This window comes from Phalacrocorax aristotelis, chromosome 7, assembly GCF_949628215.1.
Source record: "Phalacrocorax aristotelis chromosome 7, bGulAri2.1, whole genome shotgun sequence".
In the NCBI taxonomy this organism is placed as follows: Eukaryota; Metazoa; Chordata; class Aves; order Suliformes; family Phalacrocoracidae; genus Phalacrocorax; species Phalacrocorax aristotelis.
Genome location: NC_134282.1, coordinates 9,515,050 through 9,532,314, shown reverse-complemented (window position 1 = coordinate 9,532,314; position 17,265 = coordinate 9,515,050). Strand labels below are relative to the sequence as shown.

Below are 17,265 nucleotides of genomic sequence, written 5' to 3'. Positions count from 1 at the left end.
CCTTCTTTAGCCTGTAGGTGAATATAAATTGGGGCAATTATTATCTCTAGTTCTGTTACTTAGATATACCAGGACAGGAGACGTGGCTGATGCTAATCTGGAACTAGCGAAGCCTGGAGTGGAAGGGCCCCCAGTGACCATCTGTAACACATACCACCAGCCAGGGCTTACGGCGTGTATCCCCTCAGCAATGTGTGTGGCCACACTCTCAGACACCGCCTGACCTAAATACGCCGTTGCACCTCATGTTAGGTTCTGCATGCCTAAGCAAGCTGTCAGAAAGTTGGTTTTGTCTGTTTTATCTCCTTAAAATTATTGAAGAAAAATATTCTAGGGTTACCTTGAATCACTCGGGTGACCTCAACAGATTAATTCTGTTTGATCCACTGTCTCTCCATGATAGTGTATTTTGACACTTAAGCCACGCACACATTTGAAATAAATGGGATTTTAGTGCGAGATAAAATTTCCATAGCATGCAGCTACTGCATTTCAGCCATGTCTTTTTAAGACTGCGAAAAAACACACATTCTAAAGAAAATATTACGAACTAAAATATTTTTAGTAGATTCATAGATTTAGATGTTGGAAAGATAGCAAATGTGCATGATCTATTAATGTAAAGATCATTTTCTTCTATGCATGGAAAGATATATTTCTTGAAATTATCTCAGTGGATTACATATTACTGGGCCTTTTAAACTCCTTTTAACCACTGTTCACATTCAGCTTTCATCCACTTCAGTAGCACTTTATCATGATGTAAAATAATTCAAGTGTACATAATGGTCTCTACGTGGCAGCACACTCTCAAAGAGGACAGAAGAGAGTGTTCTCCTTTCAGTACTTTGAAGTGAGATTCCTTGAAGTCAAATTCTAATGAGGAAACATGAAACCCATGAGGTAAACGCTCGGAAGGGGGAGACCCAATAAAAGATGATCCCGTGTTACAGCTCTCATCCAGTGAGTAAATCTTGCTACTGGACACTAGCAGTGCTGCAGTCAGCAGGGCTGTCTCTGTGAGAAAAGATTGTTTGTGCAAGGTCTGAAGGTCTTTAAAATTAGTTTGTTTTATGAAACAGAGTGTGCAACATACAAGAGTGTACAGCTATGGGTATTGTAATTTTTATAGGAGCTGTTGCTGGAGTATAGAAAAGCAGATTTTATTCTGCTCTGAGACATCTAAATCTGCGAAATTCATTAAGAGTGAGGAACATAACACTCAAACACTCATCTTGGAAATTATCATAGTGATACATACCTGGAAGTGAAACTGTGTTCCAGAATCTATGCATCAACCTCAAATCTATAAAGGTAAAATAACATATAAGTAACATTTATTATTTTTTATGAAATTACTGTATTTTGAAATCGTATGATGCTGTAAGATATATTTTCTATCAAGATTAGTACAGAAAATGTACATTTCAGCACCTGGCTATATGTTTTATTTCAAGAAGCACAATCCTTTGAGGCATTTGGGACTCTTGGGCCTGGCCCTGTACATTACAGATTTATCTTTCTTGTAGCTCTGTTAATGTAATGTTACTCTCAGTGTACATGAGTGCCACTGAAAGGAAACTCTGACCCACTGGATATACTGAAGATTATCTCAAAGCTTATTTCCCAGTTTCTGGTTTTCTATCCTTTGCATTATTCAACAACCCACATCCTAAGAGCAGGGGAAGCCCAGGCACTGCTGATTCAAGTCACATTTTCCAAGGGATTTTTTTCGGTCAGTTGCTGTGGTGTCTGAACGGAGATGAGGTCTCTTTCAAGCCAACTTCAAATGGGCATTGACAAACACTTTGCCCTCAAATGTCAAAAGCTGTCACTGAAATATATTAAAGGTCAGATGGGAAAAACAACACAGGAGGAAGAAAACAATTTTCCTTAAAAACTCTTATAAAAGAATTGTTTTAAAAATTAAGCCCAAATGATAAATGAAGACACCGTAACATTTATGTGAATAAACAAACTAGCAGCAAATTTTCTCAAACAGCAAGTTTTCTGGTGCGTTGTGCAAGGAGCGGATATCTACTCAATAATTACAGGCTGGGTTTTCAGACACTTTAAATTGTTTAATGAGGTGAGTCATTTAGAGCAAAAAATAATCAGACTTCTGTACATTATCAAGTTTACAGATTCATTAAATAAAATCTGTGTTTTAGTACAGCATCAGGACAATACTCTACAATTAGGTCAAGCTCTGGGTCAGCCGTGCATAATTTTAATGCTTCCAAATTTTAACCCTTTGTAAATATATCCATCAGAGATTAACACATCAGCACATAATCTTGTTAACATAGTCCAAATAATTTCCAGGGAAAACACAGCACCTGACCAAACTGAAGTTGTGATGGACTGTATCATCCGTCACAACTTTGCTACCTTTATCTGGATCGAGGGTGTCTGTTGCTATGAAGATACTTCCTGTATTCCTTCTACAGAACACAAAGAAAAGCAAGATATTCAGAGACAGCAGAATGTGTCTCTCTTCTCTACATGTATGGGTATAGATTTATTCAACAGACTTACCACTGATTGTTTCTTCTACTGTAGTTTCTTGTTAAATCTGAGATATAACATAGCATCTTAGTGGAACTAAGAGCCTTGAGGCAATCTCACGAGAGCCCTTGTTTTCACATCGGAAAGGCAGCACACTGGAAGCACAACTTGCAGAGTGATCCATCTCTATCACAGCAACCTGCAGTCTTTGACCCTGATTTTCTTCAGTGCTACATCACTGTCACACCAGCACAGCCCCACTGATTGCAATGGCAGGCCTGATTTATGTTGGTGAAGTGAGAAGGCAAGTCATCTGCTTGTTTTCATACCTCCATATTGAATGCTGAACGCAAAGAGACATAGTACTTGGCCCTTTTGCTCTGTCTGTTCATAACCCATAAAGGAATCCTGAACAGGGTTGTGCTTATTTTCACTTGCATGTTCCCACTCAGTGTAAAACACGGTGACTGCAGATACCTAGATGATTATGTCGTCACACATGTCACTGGAAATTAAATCTATTCCTTAAAGAAGCAGTGTCATTTTCAATCAAACTGCTGAAAGTCTGAGAGCATATTTACCTCTTTTTAACTGATATGAGTGACAAACCCTCAGAAAAAGAGATCTCAGTCAAAATGCATTAGCATTTCAAGTATATGCACTGTATTTAATGTATGACTTGAGGACTCCATTCACCGTTTTCACCTTGGCTTGTCTGAATTTGACACAGATTAGAGTAGTCACTGGTTTTAGCTTGGCTTTAGACTTAGTTCTAGGTTCCGCATAAATCATTAGAGAGATGGGCTTCTCCTGATGGTGATCCAGGTTGGGACCTGATTTAGGTAACTAGGCCACTCTCTTGAGGTTCCTGGCTAAGCTCAGTCTCTAAGTTTGGCCACCTTGAATAGCTCCTTTCCCCGCTCCTGAGGAGCCACAAAGCAGTTGTAATCCCCAGCTCCTGACTCAGATCTAAAGCATGAGAGTCCATCCAGAGAGGAGTGATGACAAGTTTACTGACAGAATATATACGGCAGAAAAAACAGTAGTGTTCTTGCAGTGAGCCAGTGGGACTCCTGCAACTATCTGCTAGCTAGTTGTGTTGAGAAAAGTATTAGCTTCACATGGGCCTTGAGGAGGAACATGGCATTGAAAACTATTCCTTGCTTAGGGACAACCCAGACATGAAGAATTATTCAAATTAATTTTGACATCCTAGCTCTTCAAACATTTCAAATGCTGCCTTTATCTGGATTGAGTTGCAAATATTCCGTAAGGTTGGGAAACTTCTTAACTTGGTAAGAGATCAGGGAGGCAAAAAAAAAGGACTCTTCAGAGTAACTTCTGTAAATTTAACCAACATTTGTCACATTTCATCAGAGAAATGTCAACCATGAGAACACTCAGAAGTTTCAAAATGTCATATTTACAAAATGTGCATGCTTACGTTTCAGCCACCCATATTCAAAGGTCTATACAATGGCCACTTACATAGGTATTACATATGAATCATGTATAGAGCAATAGAAAATTAAACCATTTATATATCTTTTAGTCCTCTACTTAGTCAACTAAATGAGCTAGTCTCAGGTTTGGGCTACATTTTTTCAGAGAAACGTTTAAAGTCTGGCACATCAGTAAGAGCAGAATCGCAAGTCAGCCAAAACTGTTATAACTTCCCACCTGCGGAGCTGCTCCCTCATTTTCCGCAGGTTCCTGCAGACAGACACGCACTGCCAACAAGCAACCAAAGCCGTTTTTTAAGACTTTATTTAGGATTCCTTTTAGACACACATGTTCCTCAAATAAATATATATATAAATAACTTGAAATTCACTGTGCAAAGCTGTAAAGCACTTAAGTATTTGTTATCCCATCCATATATGATTAAAAGTTTTAATCTCTTTAACTGTGTACCCAAATAAAATTAATTTATATGTTAGGAAAAAACAGTTGACAATGTATTTGCTAGTGTAACTTGAGTCAAGAGGAGCAATGTCTGTCAAATCAGTTTAAATGTCTAAATTAAATGCCTTTTAATTGCTGTTGCCATCTTCTTCCCGTTTTCTGTATGCTTTATTCAACATTTGTATTTCTTCCTGATAACCACCTCTTTCCATATGCTGCTTTTTACTATTCTGCCGATGAGCTTCAACAGTGTCTGGAATTGATATGTTAATATCGCTGTCAGGATTGTTTGATGGTATGAAGAGGGAGTAGGAGGCAGTTTCCCCTAAATCACATGAGACAAACCTGTTTTCTTTCCGTGAATAACGTAAGGATGGAGACCTTACTTGTGTGGAGGACTGGCTGATGTTACTGATGATTGACACAGTATCCAGGGCCTCTTCATTGTCACAAATTTCAAGTACCTCTAAATGAATTTTAACGCTTGTGTCAGCAAACGTATGAGGAGACTCCTCTGGGTTTGGCTCGTGACCAACACTTTTAGATCGGTATACTTCAATTTTCTTTGACGTGGGTGTTATTTTTTGCCCTTCAGTGCTTACCTCATATGTAGATAAAGAGAGCGTTTTTCCTGTGGGTGCCTGAAGAGATACAGTTCCCTGAAATGCACACAGAGGGATAGCTAACGCCCCACCTGATCGCTGAAAAGAGAAAGAATGACCATTACCTAATGCTTTTTTTTAAAGTTAGTATCCATTATTAATAAGCCAATTATGCTTAGTTTGTTAACTTATTTTACTCTTGCAGACTTTTCCTTGAAGTATTTTTAAAACCTGGCATTTATGACTTTAAAGAGTAGAAAGAAGTGTTTTAGAATTATACACTTTAGTTTAAAAAGTGAAGTCCCAAATGACTGTGCCTCGGCTACAGCTTATGGACACACAGACGTTATTAGGATAGCCTTAATGTTTCATTGCAGCCAGTCCACAACGAGACAGCCAGCACTAGCAGGCACCTCTCTAGCTAGTACTCACTGGGACCTCTGAAAGTGTTTTTACTCTGCTTAAATCAGATCAAGATACCGATCTCCTAATGCTTCTCATACAGTCACCAAAAGGAGAGAAATGACACCAGAGAACTGTTCGAAACCAGGACCTTACGCTGATGACACCTGTCTCCCTTGGGCACCCTGTCTTAATTAGTCTTGACTAAATTAGGTGCCTGAGTTAGGCGGCTTAACAACCAAGCTGAACTTCCCAAAACAACTTGTCAGATATTTTTCAAGGAACTTTTAAATCAATTTTATTTTTATAGTGGAAATATTGTTCATTCAACAGTATCAGTTGGAAATCTATAACAAGGATTTACAGCACCACTACCCTGACAGCCAGAGGGCCCATCCAGAACCTCGCTGCCAAACACATTTCATGTGATTCTAGAAGCCAGGACGGGATCTCTTTTCTACAGCAAAGCTGAATTTATCAGTAAAGAAATTTTCACACACTTGAAGGGAGAGAAAGAAAATTCAGTTACAGCTCTGCAGTACTAAAGGTCATGCTCAAACCAAGGGTTTTTAGCAGTTGCAATGAAAATATTGTTTCAGAGGCTGTAAATAAATAAAGGCATTACAAAAGAAATCACTGCGAGTGCCTGCGTGGAGAACAGAGGACACAGCCTGCTCCTATGTGGACTGTGGTAGCTGACTTAGTGGTAGGTTGTTATATGTTCCGTTCCATAGTGCTGCAGGATAGATCCTGACTCTCTCTGTCACGCTATAAAGACTGTCATTTTTAACTATGGAGGTTGCCCACTCAGTGACCTATGTTGGACAGAACAAAAATGATGGCATAAGTAGACACACACAGCAAAGAAACCCCAGAGTCAGGTTCTGGAGAATCTGAGGGCTCATCTATTGCTCCATCCTCATCTGCTCTGCTACACTTGGGCTTTGACTGGTTACTGAGAAGGGCAGGGATTACCATTTGAAAACTTGCTCTTACTGTCTAAAAAATACTCTAAAAATGAACCACAACTTTGCCAAAAGCAGACTCCTTGGCAGGCTGTGAATTGCTGACTTTGACAGGGCAGTTCACAAGGAAGGGCTGCTCTGGTTTCGGGGGAAAGGCATGACACAGAAGACTACTGAAAACAGGGGAAGCTGCAGAATCCAGCTCTGCACCCACACAGACATTAGGGAGAAGTGTGGACTGAGGGTATTGAAAAGCTGCCAGGCAGCAAGGTGAATCACCTTGTACAGTCTCTGTGTTGCTGTTGCTATACTGCTTTCAGGACCTGTTGATGACCTTTTAAATCTACCTCAAATATCTCCAGATCACGTTGTTATGTGAACTGCACCCTTACTCCTATTGCACTGCAGTTCCCTCTCCAGCTAAGGTGCCTCCCTACCTCCTGCTACTGCTGCCTGACAGGGCAAATCACCAGCCCAAACCTCATCCTCCCCTGTCCTTCCTCTATACACAGACACATGTGCAGAGACCCTCTTTAGTAGCGTGTAACTTTCTGGATGGTTAGGGAATAAGCAACATTATTACAGCAATTAATGCATGAGGTGAAAAAATGGCAGACAGTCAATTTATCAGGATGTGTAAGTCTGAGGCATTAAAAAAGTTTGGCTAGCACTCACGTTTCTTCCTGTCCATGCAAGGGAGGGCTAAGATGAGAGAGGGAGACAGCTGTCTAGGAGAGCAGGATATACCTTTTCATTTGTGAGTGTTGTTATTAACCTACCTGCAACCAAGAGACTAACTGCAGAAACTCTGGACTTTGGGAAGGACCAGTCTTTCCCATGCAAGTTACAGGGGGGTGCCCTGAGCTCACCCTTGGAAGCAGAAGCTCCACTATTGTCCTCCTGGGTAACTGATTTGTCTTGTGCAAACTGCATGAATAGAGAGAGAGGAAGAAAAGGAGTGACAGAAAGACCAGGTCTAATAATTGGCAGTATGGAGAAGTGCTAGCATTATTTCAGCACTGAAAGGACCCCTTCCCACTTGGACCAGCTCTGTTTAATGCTTCCTTTCAGGTAAAACTGAGAAAGTGAGTAAAACCAGAAAGGTTTAGGATACTGATTGGAAAGGTGAAATTGTTCACAGGGAGCTGGGAAGGGCGACTATTTGTTGATTACTCAAGGAAGCTGTTGTGATGAGGCTTTTATCAGATTAGGCACAACTTTACAACTACACAGCTAAATCAAGTGGCTCACTGAAAAGCATGAAAATTAAATTATGTTTCATTTGTAGAAAAATCTTGCCAGACTGTGACTTAATGTGGTCCTTCGAAAAAGGAATTTGCCTTACAAAACCCTCGGAGCTGGCTTGCCCTCCTGGAAGGAGATCAAAGTTGTATTAGTCTCCTTAATAGATTCGTCAGAGAAAAATGGTCCTCAAGCATTCTTCCAATGTGAAGTTACAGAGGCGGCCATTGTGCGGTGGCATCGAGCCGGCAAAGGTCCTAGACTGGTGAATGTTAGATGACAGCAGCTCACTGCCAGCTCCTGGCTGCTCTTCCAGTACAGAGCCGTGGCAGGTACAGGGGCTCCCTCAAGCTTAGCTCTCCTAAGGGAAAGCACCAGCAGCCTTTGTTTCAAAGCAATGACGAAGAGGCTTTTTTTTAAAGCATAGTTAGGTGTTGGCACTTATATTTTCTGTAGTAATTAGTAATAGGATCACTCCTCCAGGAAAGGAGTGATGTGTGAATAACTGTTTTCTCAGCTTGAGGAAGCTCTTGTCCTCTTATCTTCCATCCCAGGTGCTTACTAAGGCCACCAGAGGACAGAGCAACAAATCCACCTCTGGGTAAGATCAGGTGGCAAAGCCCGCTGTTCTAAGCAGCACAGTCAGAGGCACAAGGTTAGTGTCTTGGACATTGCAATAGATAGAGCCTGGAGAGCCTGGATACTTTATGATTTTGTTAACATGCATTTAGAATGGTGTTTCCATTGCATACAAGCCCTGTAGCTCTGTTTCCAGCCCCCTGTCTAGTTTCTGCAATCAACACTGAAAGTCCTTCGCAGGGGCAGCTGAAAGTGTCTGCATTTCTGGCTGTTAGTCAAGCTTAGAGCCTGAAGAACAGTCTAAAACAGCACTTAGATTATACAGAAAGACATCTAAAGAGTATGGGAAAAAAAAAGAGCTGATTACTTCAGTGCAAGGTTATATTCTACTTAATGAAATATTGTGGATTTGTCAGACTGAACGTCAAGAAGATGGAGGATATGTCTGAGGCACCTGCAGGGAGAATGAGCAATCCTCACTCTCTGGAATGAATACTCCAGTACTGGAGAAAAGGAAATTTTCTAATTACCACAGATTTAGTGGCTCTTTCAGAAAGTCTGTTTTCTATTAAGAAATTAGTACTTACTTTTAGAAGTGAACAGGATATACCAAGTCTTCTATGCCACTTCCCAGTCACTAACCAGGAAGCCAGTAAACTACGTCATTTTCCACTAGAACAATTCCAGTAGAAATATTGTTCAATTATAGATATCTTCACCTGTTTCTACAAGTAAAGAATCCATTTGTCTCTTTGCAAACTGTGCATCATAATGCCATGCACTCGTGACTGTGACAGGCGCCTGCCTAGAAACCACTGCCCTTGCAGGGAGCAGCTTTCAAATCACAGCTTAAACTCCCTCAGTGCAGCAACTGACTTGCAAGGAAACTAGACTGTTAACTGCAAGCTTTGATGAAGTACATGCGTGTGAAACAACCCCATTCGTCACCAATGCAAAAAGTTCAAAGTTTAAAAAAATCCAGAAAATTACTGAAAAAAGTAAGCAGCATTTGCATGATACTATAGAACTTACTAAGCAGAGTTTATTAAAAATTTAATCAAACCCTGGAATTACATGATAGGGGAAGGCAAGAATAAAGCCTGAGGAGAGATCTGAGCCACTGAACTGAAAATTCACTGCCAAGTGCTGAGGGGAACTAGCACTACCTTGGCTGGCCTGAAAGTGCCACAGCCCCAGGAAGACTTCTGTGCTCCATGCTGGAGGATAGCCGCTGCGGCCACAGATGGTGACCATCCCTCTGCGGCCAGAGTACCTGAAAGGACTCTGCACCAGAGCCAGAAAGGGGCTGGCAACCGAGAACCTGATCTGGCCCCTCAGCTCCTCAGAAATGCACAGGGCACTGAACACCACAGCCAGGCTCCCTCCTGGGTTCAGAGATGTCACCTACCTTGTGCTTGCTTTGCAAGCTTCGCCCTAGAGTCAAGCTGCCCAACAGAAAAATTCTATGAATAAAAACACCGTTAGCCCAAAAGAGGGAAGAATGCATTTCTGGTTTTTTGTATAGCCAGGTAAAATTGATTATTACTGGAACTACTTTCAGTATAAATTACTATTAATGAGAACAGAATGTGACCCTTATCTTGTCCTTGATATCATTATTAAATATCTGGTTTTGGTTCTTACGACACATTCATGGCAATAAATAGGAATCTACTAGCAAACCAGACTGTGCTGGTACATCCTGTGAAGAAGTATTTTATCTTCCACTCCCATCGTTACCTACAGTTCAGCTTTCTGATTTTAAGCCTTACAATGCAATTTAATTCTAAAGCAGTAGGAAGGGGAAGCAATTTGAGTAACACTTAACAGTAGCCTTCAGTTCATCCAGCCAGGTTCCTGTATCTCATCTCTGCATTTTTTAAGCATGAACAAGAACATCCACAGTTGTAGAGGGTTATGATTCATTTTTATTTCAGTGAAAATAAGAGGAGATCCTCTGTGCTGTTTCTGAATGTCTGCCATCTCACTCTCACAGCCTGGGCCCAAAATGCTCCACTGACCTCTTTCCACACTGTTTTGCCCACACGCTTTGTATTCCTGTATTTGAAAGAAAATGTCGTTTCTAAAAGCAATACACGTATTAACTCCTCCCACACAATTTATGCTCTGCATTGTCTTTTTAAAGCACTTCTACACAGGTGTTTTTAAGAAGGTACAGAAAACTTACAGCCACTTGTTTCTTGGATCGTCTTCAGAAAGACAATGTTATGATGCTGTCTTGACAATGCATGCAGGAATCAGGCACTAGCATAAAGGTAAAGAGTTTTGTGAAATAAAATGAAAGCCTAGCTTTTCAACCAAGTGCCATTTTGCAGGTTTTGTGTCTCAGCAGTTTTGCAGCATATTAGATACACATACGTAATTACCATTATTCCTGAATAAAATGTAGACATTTTTCTACAACACCAGTACTGTGTTCATCAGAATTAGTTATACCAGGATTTGTAGTACTATCACAAAGACGCCCCACAGCTGAAGTGCATTCTTTCTAACTCTTACGCATCCCATACCAGTTCAGCATCCATGGCAACTACACAGGACAAGGAAGCCTTGCTACCTGTGATTCTGATCCTGTGAAGTGAAGACTTGTCTTTGTGAGACCTTACTCACTCTCAACTAGGAGAGGTGAAGGAAGGATCAGACGCTTATCTGCTTGAACACAGAGGTTTAAAATTAAACCTGTTCTGGTTCCTAAAGGAACCAGTTCCTAAAGGAACTTTTTCTCTATGTACACACATACATATATACATACAAGTAGTTATTTCTTAATTGTATGCATACATATATGTATCTAAAATGTTTACCTTTCTAAAATTAATTTTTAGATTTCTGGTAGGGTTGAAAGGTTTAAATTTGGAAATGCTCAGATGTTTCAATTAACAAAAATCACAGCATTCCCCAGTCAAAACATTCCATAAACCAAAATTGCTACCTTTATGCTGAGGCCAGCTTTAAATCTATACCAAAAAATATCTGCCAGGTCTCGTAAAAGTTGCAGTCTAGCACTGAATCTGAGCTATCCCTCTGGAGGACTGTTTTCTGCAGGTTTGCATCAGAGAAACAGCAATTCTGTAATTTTCAAAGTTGGTTAATATATATCCATATGCATTTCATCACTTGGGAACGCTGCAGGAGCTCTGCAGGATGTGTAACGCTGTGATGTTCACCATGAGCTCCTGCCAACGGGAGCTGGCCCTTTCCTTGCTTAGTTTTACTTTTTGTGGAGAGTGTTTATTTCCATCACGACCTTCCACAGGGCATACCCCCTGTGCAGCTCCTGCCCGAGATGGCTGGAGGCTGTTCTGTCTGTTAGAATCTGGGACAGGGATTTCACTGGAGAACTACATGTACCAGCACATGCATTTTTAACAAGCAAAGACAAAAAATTACAATGAAATACATCACAAATGTACTTGTTCCTTAAGGAGTGCTGGTGCATTCTGAACAGAGAAATCTCTGCATAATTGATAAAGCAAACCCTTTCATGATTAAATTAAATTATCCACCTTCCAGATTTCACAGAAGACAGAAAGTAGTTGTTGTTGCTATGAGGCAAACCTTCCCCATCATCACTGCAGTTTAAGACCGGGCTCCCCTGTCCTGTTCTGGCTGCCTGAGCAGAGTTTGAGCTGGATTCATCAGGAGAGGATATTGTCACACAGGGGAGGTTTCAGCCTCTGCAGAGGACGTAACCAAGCCCCACAGCAGCTGGGCAATGGGCCCTGGCAGAAAGGTTTCAATCTGGAAATGCTCAAAGTGGTGACAAAGGGCCCACCAGGAGCCATTTGACCTCCATTTTTTAAATGATCCTACTAAGGCTATTTGTGGAACCTTGAAACTCCGCAGCCTTCCCTGAATGGAAAATAAGTTTTTAATCGCTATGGCTTTTTCGAGGGGGAAGGGAAGGAAAGGGGAAGGTAACTTTTACAGAATCTGTTATTGTATTTCTCCTTGCAAACTGGCAGAAACCGAAGAAAAACACCCTTTTCTATCTGGTTTGCCATTAAATATTTATACTTATGTGAAATATTAATAAAGGGGTATTAAGCTGCAAGTACATTCAAAGAAAATTTTAATTGCATCACTTGCCAAAGCATAGCCTCCCAAGGGTGTATGGCATTCCCTCTGCTTCCCTTTAGTGTCTGCAGGAGTTGATCAGCAATTTGCAGAGCTGGGCACTTAGAGAAAAGTCAGGAATGTACGACTGCAGTCAACTTTAAATACTTTATGATGTATTTACATTTACATGTGATGTTCAAAATTATTTAAAACTCTAGTTTATAAGTGATCAAGAATTTATTCTGCTAGAAGAAGCCTAGAAAATTTTTTAAGGCTAACATATGCATATTTCAAGTACCAAACATTTCTACATACTTTTAACATTTTATATTAAGTGTAACTGAATTCATCCTGTTACAAGGATCTTAAACTCAGCGGCCCCAGTTCTCCAGTGCTTAGCACCTGCAGAAACCATCATCCAGTCTGGATAAGCACACACTTGCCAGGATTTCCTGGTAATTTTTTAATGTCAGGGAGTGGGTGACTGCACAGCAGGGAAAGGAAAGCATGAACGGCTCCATTCTCCAGACACAGTTATCAATTAATACTTCATCTGAGAACAAAGCTGACTCTGTTCTAGAAGTGGATCCTTAGCTAGGTAACGCTTGTTAGCAACTGAAATCAAAGATAAACTGTTCAGAGCCACGTGACATGAATGGTGCCTCACGTAGCTCACAGCTCAGTTTGATTTTAAAGACTATAAATTGCTGTTGCAATATGGTAAAGGCCAGTGGAGAAAAAAAAGGTTAACTGGGGGAAGAAAGGAAATGCCTAAGGGCCTGGAATTCCTACATGATCAAAGGGAAGAAGAAAATCTGTTTGGTGTAGACTCCAGAGCACCTAAATTAGGAATTACCCTCCCTGATTATGCAAGCAGGCTGCGTACTCAGACATTTAAAATTTGAACTAGTTGCCCAGACGTGGCTGCCTAGTGCCATCAGAGAAGCCACAGAGGATTCAAGTTATCCTCAAAAAACTTTCAAATATAACAGTGGACTAATGGGAGACCTACAGCCTCCTGAAGCAGCAGCTGGAGGCCAAGAGGGACACCCTAAGGCATATCAACTGGTTCTACACACCTGTGTCTGGGCAATGGGCTCAAGCACAAGGTAGCTTGCAGACTCTCCCTCATGATTCCTAATTTTCAAATGCTGTGAATCGCAGGCCCTGGAATAATAATATAGGTATAACATTAATAGAATCATGGAATCATTAAGGTTGGAAAAGACCTCTAGGATCATCAAGTCCAGCCATCACTAGTGTTACAGCAAAGTAGAGATTATATTAGAGTGTATATCTTGTCTCTGGAAAAGGTAAGAAAGCTCTGATGTGAAGCCCCAGAATGGAGAGCAACTCTCCCAAGCCTGCTGAATGGCAGTGGTAGAGCCAAAAACAGATGGCAAGTTTTGATGTATCCCAGTCCGATGCCACTCCAATTGGGCCATGCTGCCTTCCCAAACAGAAATATCATCAATCTAAATAAAGCTCTAGCGAGTTTGCATTCCTAATTACTTTGGTGGAATACAGCTCTAGCTGAAAAGTTCCGATTTTAGAATGTTTCCAGTAAGGATCGCAACGCTTCTTTCTGGAGACAATGTGTATTCTGTTTATTTTAAAATAGACGCTTAGTCTTCCTAGTCTTCTAGACTTCCCTAAAAATAAAAATTAGCTGCAGCAAAATTAATTACTGCAATGATTTGCCCTTTGAGAAGCTGACTGCAGTAAATGTAGAGCTAGTAGGGTATGACAAGAATAGACAAGCTCACCTCAGATGACCTGAGAATCGGTATTTGCCATTGGCCTGCCTGATGTGGACAGACCTTTATTTGGAGCAAATTATTAACAGAAAGTGCAGTGGTGGCATCCAAGGTAAGCATACTTGCATCTACATACCAGAGCTTCTGTACTCAGTTGTCTGGGGCTGAAGTGAATGAGCTCAACAGAAAGTCCCTTAATATTCTACAAATAATGCATATGGCACCCTTAGTGACTCTGCAGTATGAGTGCAGCACGGACAGAAGCAGCTCAGAAGGTGGCTGGTTTTAAGGCCATTCAGATGACTCCATGGCTCTCTGTACTGCTGGGCTTCATCAAAGTCATCCGCCATGAGCTTCAGTTTCTCTGTGGTCTGTAATCACTGTTGTCCTAGAGAAGTCTAGATGCTCTGCACCTACTTATGCTAAAATTTTAATAAACGATCTATATTTTCTTGTAGAGATTTGCTGTTTCAAATCTATTACATTTAAATAGTCTTCCTCACAGACAGAATAGCTGTTTTTACAAGAAACAGCTCTCTTCAATATGGAAACAGGCTTGCCCTACGGGATTTGCTGAAATGCCTGGGTTTCACCAAACTTCTTGCCTTCTGGACTCCTGTCTCACATCCTACACTGAGCTTTCAAAAATAACTGGGAAAATGGGAGTGCCTGTTTTGATTTGTACATTTGTTATTTTTAATAAGATTTTTAGCACAAGTACAGACTTGGTCCTTATGTAATTCTGTGCATTGGTTCTCACAACACAGTGTGAGATATTTATGACAATTTCTAACAATTTATTTGCACTTCCAGGTAGAAAAGAGTGCACAGAATGAAAATTTCAGTGTTTTAATTATTTGCATGAAGATAAATATTTGGGGTGTGTGCAAGAAACAGAGATATTATTCAAAGTCTACACTAGAGGATCATTTAAATTGTGAAGTCATGCACCTTTCAGCTGCACCTTTCAGTATAAAAACTCCAGCACTGTGGCTACCTGGGTAAATTAATTCTGGTTCTTATATTTCTATCTTGTGTCATTTCCTCACATGGTACAGTGAATGTAGGCAACAACTGACCATGCAAATGAAGGCTAAGGACATGGCCTATGTGCCTATGTTCATACAGAAAGGTAGGTGGAGAAGCTACAGAAGGTTTTAAAAGCAGAACAATGAGGCTAGCACTGCACTGAGGAACCACCTTGCTCCTAGCTGTCGAGAGAGCTCCATCCCTGCATCTCCATTGCACAGTATCAATGACTCTCAAGTAATAAGGGTTTTGTCAACTGCACCACAACTAAAGCAGTGTTGGTGTCCACAGAACTGACATTTCCTGCTTTAGAAAGGTGCAACTCTGCAATCTATACACCACATTCTAAAGAACATGGCTTTTACATAGTTATATAGATCTGCCAAAGCTTTCCAGCCACGAACATTTGAAAATTACTTCTTGTGGTCTTGACTGACAGGGCTAATTACATTATTAGCTCCTGTGTGGAGCAAGTCAGTATTGCAGAAGAGAGAAGAGGTCTTTTGGGCAGCATGTGGTGGGTACCAAAATCAGAGCTTGGGATGTCTGGTCCAGCTCTCTTCATCACATTGCTACCAGGAAGTGGTCACTCTGCACAGGAGATAATCTGCTGACATTCATTCTCTTTTTTGTAACAGTTGCAAAACTGGACCTTACACTTTTCACCAGACTTGGTGAAGTTTATCTGACGTGTACTGCCAGTCCTGGAAAAAATTCTGAGTTCATTTGCAAGCATCATACCAACAGGCTTTCTGCTGAGATGCAGGTATTGTAAAGTTAAACTGAAATTGTATTTTTGCTTACTAGGTAAATAAAATGAAGAAAAATATGTTGAAGAACAGCACAAACCTTTAAAAAATGGAGACCGTATCAGACTACAATGTAATGGATTTATTGGAAGGTGTCTAAATTGCACTGCTTTTGTAACTCCTATTCCATTAAGTGACATTAAGGACAATGTACAAGGATCCCTTGCTCAGCATGATACTGATTTTGTTTGTAGCATTGTCTGTTCTCTCAGAGAAAGAACATTGATATCAATCAGTGGCAGCTCTTTGCAGGATTGATTCCTGTAAGAATCTCTGACATACAGTGTCATTGGTCAGCTCCACAAGACTTATTTATCCTCATCACTTTTCCACAGCCTAGGTTTTTATTTCTTTTCTCTAGTTCCGTGTGTGCATGTATACTTGTATCTAGCATTCATAAAAACCTGCTTAAGCAACAAAGCTGAAAGCTGTTACTTATTTATCTGAACCAGACAGAATAAACAGCAGCCATAGGAAGCTAGCTGCTTCACACTGGGGTATGAGCATGAGGGAAGCACTATAGGAGCTTGCCTATATTCAGCCTTGCCCTCCCAGGCAAATGTTTCTACTCTCAATATTCCTCCTGTTTGTGCAATTCAGCAGAGTGCCAATTGAAGTTTAACCGCAAACAGAGAGTCAGCAAGCATCTCAAGGACCACACCACTTTGTCCCACTTGGAGCAAAGTTAGAAGTTGATGGTGAAATGCTACATTGATTTTCCAAGCAAGGAAACACCACCTGCAGGAAGAGACCAGATGAGAACATCACAGCAGGTTAGCATGGGTACTGTTGTATAGGCCAGTGGAAAGCAAATATAATCTTTGAGTCCATTCATAACTCAGCTTCTATGCTGTGCATGGTGTTTACTGGAATGTTTACAACTTTCCTGGAGTGAGAAAGATACTGTGTATTTATCTCTGCTAAAAAACCTTCAAACTGCAGACATACAGAGCTACAGCATTGACTCCTCCTAAGTGAAATAATTTACACAGCCACCCCCCCTTTCTCTTTGCAGGGCACATGAATAGGTTCTATACAGAGAGTGTCTTGAAAGAGTTTGCTTGAGGCAACCCATAGATGAGGTATCAAGTAAAAAAAAAAATCAGAAAGCCTACAACATATTGCAAGCCTGGGAGACTTCTGTTGCCTGAAGGCACATAACTATAGGCAAAAAAAAAATACATGACATATTTACACCCAATCTCTTTAGGAAAGGGAGATACACTGGTATTTTATGAGATGTTAAAGGCATCTTTCAAAAATGCAGCTGAGCAAGAGATAGGAACAACAAGTACCATTTTTTCTCTCCCTCTCAATTATAGCTAGCCTAGAGAGGTATTAAATAAAGCCCTCTGCCTCATTCTCCTTTCATGCCACTTTTATTCCA

General features: G+C 40.7%; 1 protein-coding gene across 1 annotated transcript in view; it reads right to left on the bottom strand.

Annotated features, from left to right (window-relative positions):
* Window positions 1-4,540: 4,540 nt before the first annotated feature.
* Window positions 4,541-17,265, bottom strand: part of GPR149 (G protein-coupled receptor 149) — a 28,323-nt gene continuing 15,598 nt past the window's right edge. Inside the window, exon 4 of the mRNA XM_075098312.1 lies at window positions 4,541-5,114. Coding sequence (XP_074954413.1) covers window positions 4,542-5,114 — 573 coding nt within the window. The 3' untranslated portion in view covers window position 4,541. The remainder of the gene's footprint in view (window positions 5,115-17,265) is intronic.